The following is an 11,309-nucleotide window of genomic DNA, read 5'->3' as shown; positions in this document are numbered from 1 at the left end:
CCGATTGTCCGAGGACTGATGAGACTGAGCACACCTGTAAATTTACCATTTACAGATTTTGAGCCTCTGATAAAACAAGAGGAAGGAGATATACTGTGAAACCTCTCGCTAGCATGACTAGCATGTGGTTGTGAGAGTCACTGAGCAGGCCGCAGCTTTATGCCGTCTCCCCACTAAAAGCCTCACACAGTGACTGGTCTCCAGACAGCTTCAGCCGGGCTCGACTACACCCTCGTTGTCTATTGGTTTATGACATTTTGAGTGCTCAGCAAAGTGAACGGACCATAACACACGGAGAGGAAGAGCGTGTGCGTCTATGAGAGCCAAGGAAATGAACCACCCAGGAACCACTCAGTGAGCCCACAGTCAAAGAGCCACGAGAAGTGGGTGGTAGGAGAGGAAAAATGTGTTTGAGGACACGTAGTGTGTGCGTGTGTGTACTAAAAGAACACAAGTACGCCACCTTGTGGACAAGGACTGGTTGGGCTCCCCTCAAACTGTCCTTGACCTGCGAGAGAGAAAATCACAAATCATATATGAGAAAAAGTGGCTGTTATATACACAGGGACTTTCCGCCATGTTGAAGAAACGAATACGCGAGTGAAGCTTTTTTTAAAATGTCTATTTGTTTTCTTTCAAACATAATGTACATGTTGTGTACATAATGCATGTTGTTCGCCGACTGATTTAATTCCCGAGTTTGTTCGGCGGCTCCTCGTTCCAGAGGTCTCCGACAGACACAAATAACTCTTAAAACTCTATTCAAGCGAACACCGACTACAGAATAGTTTCTTGAAGGGTGCTTTTGACCATTTCAAGGGTAATAGCTCTGTAAATCTATAAGATAACCCTCCTTTTAAGATTTAATGAGATTCACAGTGAGAGTAAGAGTTAAAAAAATAAATAAGGGGGGGAGATAGAAAAAGTGCTTTTCCTGCAGCAGCAGGATCATACTGTACCACTCCAATCCTTGAGGATAATGAATTAAATTAACTTTGCCTTTAATCTCTTACCTTATCTGAAATTATAATAAGAAATGTATGCAGATAAGCAGCGGTTTAATCTCTATGCCAGCAATTGTGTTTTCCTGGATAATAATAATTTGAGGAAAGCCAAAGTCATCTTTCTTGGTTTGTCATTGCACAAGACGCAAACAGATTGTTCAGCCCTTCCAGGCAGTGTTACAGAAATGTCTGCTGGTGTATTTAATTCTAATTAACCTTTTCTTTTCTTTTCACAGCAACATAAGCAATACGCTTCACCCGTTGATGAATAAAAAATGATTTAGAAAGAGTATAAACACAGTATTTCACAACACACAATGCTTCAAAATACAAAAACTAGCCGAATTGTTATAAATTACCTTTTTAAAAAATGACATTTTGGAAAGAAATGTGACTTTAAAAGCCTGAACGGCCTCTGATTGGTCGAGTCACGTGTGACAGGGTTCGCTATGCTATGCTAACTGACCTGTCAAAAACCTGGAAATTATCTTGTTTAAATGTTAAATTCTCGTGTGAAAACTGCATTTACTCGAGGGCTGTTCGAGTAAACATGTTCGTGTTAATAAGGTTAATGCCAAATGACCCTGAACAGCACAAACGTCAAACTTCCAAATTAATTAAAGTTTAAGTTAGCCGCAGGGCCTCTGATTGGCTGAGTGCCGTTGTAACGGCTATGCTAATTCGGGGGTCATGTCTAGTATTTATAACTCTTGTTAAATGAAGCCGTTGGAGGTCAGCTGTGTAGCTTTAAGGCTTCATTATAGTTTGGCTCGCTGCCTAAACGCCTCTTAACGAATCCATATTATTTCTTCGAGTAAGCACAAACCGCCTGAGGGACGTTTCTCCGAGCAAACCCGAGCTAAATAGAGTAAAGACGACCCACCTGAGCTCGGTGTTGTTCACGGTGGTGCTTCAGACCACGCTGAGGCCTTCAGGTGTAGTCGGACATATTCTCGTTCGGCTCTCCGAAAGCCCTTCGAGTGCAAAGATAACTTTAGGTTTTCATTCATATGTGTATGTTCTTAAATGTGTGTGTGCTGCACAGGCACATACTTGGTAAAAAAAAAAAAAAGGCAATTTGCGATAACTGTAGTTTTTAGATTTTTTTTTATATATACAAAAGTTCAGATTGAATTATTTACGGAATGTACGTGAACGCATCACATGAATTCTGACAGTAGCGTTTTCACATGGTCGCGAGACCATCACAAAACACCATGCGAAGGATGGCAGAGGAGATACAACCTCTTCAGGAGCGGAGGTGAGCTTTCATCCCCTAAACACACTCTTTTATGTTTAAATAGTATTCTTGTGAGTTTGACAGTTGTGTGTCCCCATATGACGGACGCCGTCCGTTTTGTGGTGACTCAAAGGAATTGTTTTCTTCTCCTTCATGACAAAAAAAATAAAATAACCGCGACCGCAATTGAAAACCTCCGTTAAAGTTGTGTTTATTTCTCCAGTTAATGTGAAACATCCAAATGACGTCGAACATCAGTTTCAATCCACCAGTATCTTCACGTTCCATTAGGCAAGATCTAAGAGAATAACACAACTTTAGTCAACATCAGTTCCGAATATTAAAACTAGTCGACATTACATTCACATATTTCTGATGACATCTGGTCTCAAAATACAAACTAAGAATCCTGGATTCACTCCATTTTATTGTTTGCATGATGTCAAGTTTGTCTCGAAGGGAGATTCTGGGAAATATAGATTGCATACCAACAACCTGATAGTGGCAACGTCACGTGGTCAAAGTTCAAATCATCAGTCTGTGTCTGTGTCTGTGTTTGCATGCACTTTACATGTTGCCTGCCTGCCTGCGCATGTCTCTTGTCTGAACCACAGCTCCTGGATATTAAGTTGGCTTCCCTCTTGGTGCCCCACTTCTCCCTCTCAGCTGAAAGATGCAGAGGAAAAAATGCTCAAGAGTAAGTGTGCTCGTTGAACCGCTGCTGAGAACTGGAGTGATTTTCAGTCACAAGTTGTGTTGTTGTTGTCTAAATGCTGAGAGGATTTGGTGTCTGCAATTCATCAAATATCTTGTCAAAAATTGTCAAAAGTATAGCGGCCTAATAAATCTGGTCCCATTTCTCTTACTTGTCGTCCCCTTGTCCCATAATTCTCCCAGATGTGAAGCAGCCTTTCTCCCGGCAACACGTCCGCATATCCAACAGAAACTATCTGTGGACCTTAGCTTTTTTTAGCCAGCCTCAGCCACGCTCCCTGCCCGACACCCCTGCCCGGACCAGATGTCCTCTGGTCCTGCTGCACGGCTTTGGAGGCGGGGTCGCCCTTTGGGTCCAAAACCTGGACTCTCTCTCCAGCGGCGGACCCGTCTACACTCTAGACCTGCTGGGCTTCGGCAGGAGCAGCCGCCCCCAGTTCAGCAGCGACCCGCAGGGTGCCGAGGAGCAGTTTGTGGAAGCGCTGGAGGAGTGGAGGGAGAAGGTGGGACTGGAGGAAATGCTGCTGCTGGGACACAACCTGGGAGGATACCTGTCCGCCGCCTACACACTCAAATACCCACGCAGGTGCTCTGGTTTGTGCCATTTAGTGCCACACATTTATATAATGTTCCAATGTTTTTAGTTAACAGTGGCAGTGACAACTATCATATTAATGTAACCGTAGTCCACGGCTCGGCAATTTGGTCAAAATGTACACAGGAATTCAAATTCCAGTATGAAATGTATATACACATTTTAATAGATCGGGCCCATCGTCACAGATATCCGATCCAGCTGTTTGAGATGGTATCGTCCCGATATTCAATATCTGTATATTAGTCTACAGATACTACGTTGTAACTACGTTACTTCATAATGATATTTTCTCAGGGTAAAACATCTGCTGCTGGTGGAGCCGTGGGGTTTCCCAGCACGACCAGAGAACCCCAACCACTACTCCATCCCAGTGTGGATCAGAGCCATGGGGGCCGTTATGAGCCCCTTCAACCCGTTGGCTGGACTCAGACTGGCCGGGCCTCTAGGTCAGCACGCGCACACACACACACACACACACACACACACACACACACACACACACACACACACACACACACACACATACACTTAGGTGTATAGTCTTCCTTCCATTTCATATCCAGTCCATTTCATTTCGTTTACTCGTGGTATTGAGAGATTGTTTTGAAATGTTTTTCCATTCCTGTGAGCCCCATTTTTCACTCGGTGACACACGGTTTTCTTGTCAACGCTCTCAGGTTGCTTGTTTGTTTACTGCAACACCTGGAAGTAAATATCCTCTCTTCCTTCAGGTCCAATGCTGGTCCAGACCATCAGGTCGGACTTCAAGCAGAAGTACTCCTCTGTTTTTGACGACAACACGGTATCCGACTACATCTACCATCTGAATGCCCAGACGCCGAGGTGAGAGCCTTCTTCATGTCCATACACCGCACTGAGTTTATTCCAACCAACATTATTTCTCTCCGCTTCAGCGGAGAAACCGCCTTCACATACATGACCATCCCCTACGGCTGGGCGAAGAGGCCCATGATGGAGCGGATCGGCCAGGTCCAGGCTGACATTCCCGTCTCCTTCATCTACGGGTCTCGCTCCAGCATCGACAGTGACTCCGGATACGCGTTCAAGAAAACCAGACCAGATGTGCAGATCAATGTCAGTCTTTGGTTCCTTTTCTTTAGTTTCATGGCAAGTCTGTTAAGAGGCACTACTGGTGAAAGTGTGACTAATAGATATCACCATTAAACTCCCCCAGTTGACAACTTAAATTAAGACTATTATTATTTATATTACAAGTTTTCTAAAATTGTTTGTTTAAATGAGCAAATGAGGCATTCGTTGTTGTTTTGTTGACATATTAGAGTCAAGGCTTTTTATTGAGAGGATTTTGGACATATCTCCTCCATAAATTGGAAAATACTGTCAACAGCCATACAAATAATAATAAACCAAAAAAGCCATGTTTATAAGAATAAAATATTTTAAGATCAAGCTATGAATGACGCGTGAACACACACCTGTGTTTGTGTGTGTGTGTGTAAGAGCTACTGAAGTGGAGATTTCACGGATATGAAACTAATTTTGAGAAAACATATTTTAAAGATGTGTATTTTAAAATGTATATGCATGCGTACAAAATTAACTAACGGATATTTCCATCAAACTTAAATGATTGTCTTACATTAAGACAATCATTTTGTTGTTGTTGTATTACACAATGTCACAACTGTCATGTTTAAATATACAAATGAAGCAATGGAGAAATCAACAGACCCAAATATTCAAAGTAGTAAAATAAACCCAAATGTTTTGAGGCCTGTTGTCTCGCCTCAAGAGAAACATCCATCTCAGCGTTTACCTGCCTCCTGTGAACCACGACAGCTTAATCTCTAAAACAGACGACTCTCTGTCCAACTGTGTGTGTGTGTGTGTGTTTGTCAGGTGATCAGAGGAGCCGGCCATTACGTTTTCGCCGACCAGCCCGATGACTTCAACCAGATGGTCAATCGGATCCTCGCAGGGACGGAGGAGAAAGGCCACGAGGAGGGAGCGAAGCAGTGAGCGCTCCCTCATTCAGACGACACACACACACACGCACACACGCACACGCACACGCACTCACACACACACACAGGAGGGGCAAGGGAGGGGCACCCTTCACTGTAAGCCTCTTTATCATGCACTTTAATCTTGTGAGAATCTTATCACTGACTAAGGACGCTTCACTCATCTCTTGAGGGTCAAAGGTCAGACAAGGCCACAGGTTTCTTTATCCAAGTTTTGTGAATAAATTTTTAAAAATGCAGCCCGCGGTGTATTTTTCTTCCGCCGCCTACTGGCTTCCGCTCGGGAAATTCTGAGAAACTGTTGGGCAACTCTTTTCTGTGCAAAAAGAGAGATCATTTCTCAAGGGGGGGGGGGGGAACACAAAAAACAAAATCTTGTTTTGGGTAGAGATCCAGGCAAAGTGCACAGAATATTTTTTTTGACCCCTCACCCACTCTGAGAGAGAGAGAGAGATATGAGGGAGGAGCTGTGTAGGGCAAAGGTACTGGGTGTGTTTTCAAGGAAACGTGCTCCGGAGACGCTGTGTCTCGGAGCGGCCAGCAGATGGCGGCACAGTAACGGCCCGCTGCACATGACCTCCACAGTGCCGGTGAATGAGTTGAGTGACCTGCGCTCCGCACACCTGGACAGATGTGCTTTAAGAGCAGCGCGACACTCGGCTCTCGACTGCAGTGACAGAATAGGGTCAGAGATGTGTGTGTTGGACTAAAAATAGGCCCTCTGTTACGGGGGGGGGGGGTTAAAATATCCCTCCGGACACACAAATATTCTGCGATGAATATTTTTGTTTCACATGGTTTTCCCACACAAAAAAATAAACCTTTTTTTTTTTTTTTAAAAGGGCAGGAAGTAAAAAAAAATGTTTTCCTTCACTGAGAAATTCAGGAGCTATGAATATTCAAACATGCAAATACCACAAACCAAATGCCCCCCCCACGCTGTGAAGAGCAGTGCCCATTAAAGATGGCTATCCTCGGAGAGATGTTAGTTTGTGGCTGACACCACGTGGCATGTCAGAGATATCTTAGCAAAACATACATCTTGTGAATATGAGTCAGCAAAAAAAAATTGCTGGAAAACAAGAAAGCATTTTTTTTCAAGTTGTATTTGCAAAATGCAAATACAACTTGAGTTGGTGCACAGGAACCCTCCAACAGGAGACCTTCGGTACAGTGACTCTTTATCTCCGGTGACGATGGTGTCACAGGCTGCAGTTTAGTGAAGAGACGTGTTATCTTTGAGCACCCGTGGCCTGTTACCTCTGCCAGTCTCTGCCAGTGACCTGGCCCACCCCGACGGTCTCCCTGGCAACAGGGTAGCCACGGAGACCGTTTATTTTGGATCTCCGGCCTGCTGGAAGTGACGCCGCTTGAACTGGGGGGGTAATTATGGGTTTGCTTGTTCTTCTTGAAGACGCTGGCGGCTTGTCAACTCGAGGAGGAGCCGTCAGCTGAGCGCCTCTCTGGGACGGAGGTGTGTGCGCACACAATGCGTCCAGCCCTCCGTCCGCAATACTCAGTCAATAAGATTGGTGGCTTAGTCGTCATGTGTCTCTCTCACTGTCTCTCTCTCTGTCTCTCACCCACTCAGTCACGTGGGCTCGAAATCATTTCATTAGGAAAAGCGAAACGGCCGAGAAAAGTGACAGGAGCTTTCACACTGGGTTTGGATATAATTGAAAGCTTGAAGGCCTGAAATAACTGCACATGAAAAGATGTGCGTGCACAGAAACACACACACACACACACAGACACACACACACTGTGGCTGCTGGCCGCCTATCAGCTCTCGGTTTATCTTTAATCAGCACCACCACATACAGGTTTGTGCAGCCAAAGCACTGGGAGCTGCAGCTTTAACAGCTGATAGTTCACTGATGATTCTCACTCCTTTTGGGTTGTAACCCATAGTTTTAGAGTCAAAGTGTAAACACACATTGGGATATGAATAAAGATGCAGCCAGTCTTCCAGAAGGTCCCGTCCTGGACCAAGCCCCACTCTTATTTCTCCATCACCTCGGGGCCAAAACCCCATAAAAGTGTGTTCATTTTTCATGTGACAATCCACTGGTGTAATGAGACACACACACACACACACACACACACACACACACACACACTCACACACACTCACACTCACTCACTCACTCACTCTCCCCTCTTGTCTAACCCAAACAATTATAGCTTGACTATGAGTGACTGATGATATTTGCAGGCCAGAGATTTATTTATACAGCCGTGTTAGCAGCCTGACTGACATTTGCACAGTTAAAAAAAGAAAAGAAAAGAAAAGACGATGTTGTGGAATGAAAAGAATATCTATCTACCTCGAAAGTAAATCCCCCCCCCTCTCAAAGGTAGAGTTATAACTCCCAGAAACCCTCCGCCTTTATGCAGTGAGAGCACTTCACAGCACCTCGCAGCACCAAAGGCGTCGGGGGGGGGGGGGGGACTAATAATCACAGCGTTTTCAATTCCGTGCATCAGGAAAAAGGAACAGGAGCGGAGCTGGAGTTTGCCAGCTGGTTGCTTATTCTCTGCAGACACGATGTGAAGACTTCTCATCGCCTCGCAGACGGATCCAAAGAGGCATTGAGACTTTTTATACATGCGAAGGCGTCTCATCATCACGGGGACCGACTCATTTATCTCTCTTCACTATTGATTGAGCTCGCCAAAAAAACGTTTGTTTACATCCATTTAAAAAGTACAGCTGGGCCTCTCCCACGTATCCATACATAGTATTACCTCATCATTAGTATCCCATGTTTGGAGGGCTAATTTAAATACGCCGAGGCTGTAAAAAGAACTTAAAAAAAATTAGGATTCCAGTCATCTCTCTCCGGTGGCACCTTGGTGGTTTATTTGGTGCAGCAAAGGTCAAAACATCTTAATTTTAAAGCGCTTATAATCCATATTTGTACATTACAATGGATCACATGACAACCTGAATGTGAAAAACGTGGCTCGTAGTGATGACGGTACAGAGAATCGACAGCCAAGTGGTCAGCTCCTCTCAGCTGTAAGGTGCATTTAAGCATATTTTTAAGCTCATGCTTTATGGTTTAAATGCATAATTTTCTGCTGCAGCAAACGAGGTCTAAAAAAACCAAACATTGTACCTGGTAAAGTTGGTGACTAGCTTTGCAGCTAAAGAGCTAAAAAGAAAGTAAATATCGGACTTGGATATTTACCAGATGGCCAGAAACACAAATGCTAGAGGCTAAAGTTATTGAGTAATACTCTCAATGACTAACACATTTAAAGTACTCATTTAAAACCAAACAGTGATTCTTTTTAAAACAATTTGACTTCATTTGGCAAAAGTTCTACAGGCTAATAATTAATGAATTAGTTTGGAAACAAAGAGCCTCGATGAACACGCTTGGGTAACATCCAACAGGCAACTCTTCTGTCCTTCAGGACCACGAGGAGGAGGTCCGTCATCCTGTCCTTGAAACCAGGAAAAGCCACTCAGATAATGGATGGATGGGTGTCTCCTCCCCTGCTGGGACAATACAATCTAAATATAGTCATCAGTTGTTATGTATATATATATTTTTTTTAAAGGCCACCAACAGCAGGGCGCGAATACGCTAAATTCGACCAAACTGCAAAGAGTGTTATTTGCTTTTGCAGGAAAACGCACGACTTTTTGTTGGATATCGTACGCATCTGTAACATTCTGTTTATTCTGTTCTTGCGTCGCACCTTTTAAAGCCAACCTTCATATTGTCACATGGGCCTCGGTGCTGAGCTGCTTCAGGATTTCCTGTTTCATCTCCGTGGTGCTCAACGTTCTCCAGATGGTTCCTGCCTTCATCGCGCCGCAAACGGTTATTTTGTTGTTTGGTGCACATCCTGTTTCCTGCCGTTTGCCCCCTTTTCTGTTTGCTCCTTTCATTCCGCGGCACCGAATTTGAGTTCGGTGGGGTTATTGTGCTGGAAAATTGCCGTGGTTTATGTGGCCTCCAATGTAATTACAGTAATACATTATTTTTATTTTTTTATTTTTTTTATACCCTCCTGTCACGGCTAATGAAAATGTCCCTTTAATTGACTTGCTGTCCTTTCTCCCTTTGTCTCCCTGTCTGCTCTCTCTGGCAGTCCTTGGTTTCACATTGTGTGAGATGGGCAAACACACTGTTTCAGTAACCAGCATACAGTGAAATGAAATGCACACACACGCACACACACACGCATGCACACACACACACACACAAGGAGTGCATCACCGCACACACACTTCTGACTGTCAGATAATTTGAAAAAAGGCTCCATCAGATGGCCAAACACTCTCTGTGTACTCTGAGACCAACTGTGTGTGTGTGTGTGTGTGTGTGTGTGTGTGTGTGTGTGTGTGTGTGTGTGTGTGTGTGTGTGTTGTGTCGTTTGGGCAGAGTCACAAAGAAAGGAAGTTTTAAAATAACAGAGGAGTGTAGTGTCTCAGCAGGCTGTATTTAGTCTCAGAGGCGTGGGATCCGTCTGGCTTGCTGTGTGTGTGTGTGTGTGTGTGTGTGTGTGTGTGTGTGTGTTGGGGGGCTTTGTTCCTTAAAGGAGTTTCATCAGGCGGTCAGATTAATTAAATGCTCTGCTGTACAATGTTAAAACAGGGACAAACCAAAAAAAAAGGTAATAAATAATGGCTGTTATTACTGAAAATGCTTGTCATTGTTCACCGAGATGAAAAAGAGAAAAGCTACTCGAGAAGGAGAGACGGCGCATTAATGTGAACCTCTTCAAAAGATTAAAGGCGCAATCCTACAGGATCCAGAGCATCAATACAGCAGCAAACAACTATTATGTGAAGATCTGTGTGTGTGTGTGTGTGTGTGTGTGTGTGTGTGTGTGTCTACATTCTTTCGCTCACACGTCGGTCACAGCCGATAACGTCCCGACGTACCATCCATGACAACTTGATTTTCATAAAGCCATCTTCGGTGTATCAACCCTCAAAATACAGAAACCTGGAGTCCTTTCACAGACTTTATTGAGGACTTCCCTTTTCTGCTCATGGCCACAGTGTTATGGAGCATGTCGTTATCATATTCCCAAAAATTTTTTTTGTGATCTCTGAATTCAAATGAGACGTCTCTGCCTTATTCTAACATGTTTCCCAAGTGTTTGAACAACAAAAAAAGAAGGACAAAGAAGCAGCAGCTTTGTGTGTCAGTGAAGGATTAAAACTCCACCGACATGCCAGAAGCAGGTGACCTGTCGGCTGCAGGTGTTTCCCTGCCAGTCCGACAGATTGATCGCACAGGCCGTCCAGTAGAAAACCCACAGGGGGGGGGGGGGGGGGGGTCATCCGACATGTTGTATATTGTCAAACTATGAAACCGACCAATGGACACGTGTAGGGAGACGTAGAGAGAGATTAGATGTCCTCATTGCTGCAGTAGGTGGCTCGTGAGTGTAGTCGAGTGGATCTGATTACAGCGCACGCTTGCATTGTTTGTTGTGTGTGTGTGTGTGTGTGTGTCACACGGGTTCATCTGTCAACCCCAGAGCTCATCTGGTCTGATCTGATTTCCTCCCAGCTGGCTGATGTGGAACAGCAGGCCAGATGTTGCAGAGATTACATCTCTCTGCCGTGTTTTGAGGAAAATAAACACACTGACAGACTTTGACCATCCTGCTCGACCCAGCCTCCTTTGTAGAAATGTCCCCCCCCCCCCCCCTCCCCCTCTAAGATATTACAGATGACAAACAAAAACACATGGTTTCGGGCAGGATGTTATATCACT

At 44.4% G+C, this 11,309-nt stretch overlaps 1 protein-coding gene across 1 annotated transcript; it reads left to right on the top strand.

Annotated features, from left to right (window-relative positions):
* Positions 1 to 2,068: 2,068 nt before the first annotated feature.
* Positions 2,069 to 5,801, top strand: LOC117739275 (1-acylglycerol-3-phosphate O-acyltransferase ABHD5-like). Its single transcript, XM_034545587.1, has 7 exons — positions 2,069 to 2,265; positions 2,859 to 2,941; positions 3,142 to 3,544; positions 3,851 to 4,002; positions 4,288 to 4,399; positions 4,471 to 4,651; positions 5,438 to 5,801. The coding sequence occupies exons 1-7, from the start codon at positions 2,195 to 2,197 to the stop codon at positions 5,555 to 5,557; spliced, it is 1,122 nt and encodes a 373-aa protein (XP_034401478.1). The 5' UTR covers positions 2,069 to 2,194; the 3' UTR covers positions 5,558 to 5,801.
* Positions 5,802 to 11,309: the final 5,508 nt, after the last annotated feature.

The sequence above is a fragment of the Cyclopterus lumpus genome, chromosome 11 (genome assembly GCF_009769545.1).
Source record: "Cyclopterus lumpus isolate fCycLum1 chromosome 11, fCycLum1.pri, whole genome shotgun sequence".
In the NCBI taxonomy this organism is placed as follows: domain Eukaryota; kingdom Metazoa; phylum Chordata; class Actinopteri; order Perciformes; family Cyclopteridae; genus Cyclopterus; species Cyclopterus lumpus.
This window is presented reverse-complemented; position numbering and strand designations above follow the sequence as displayed.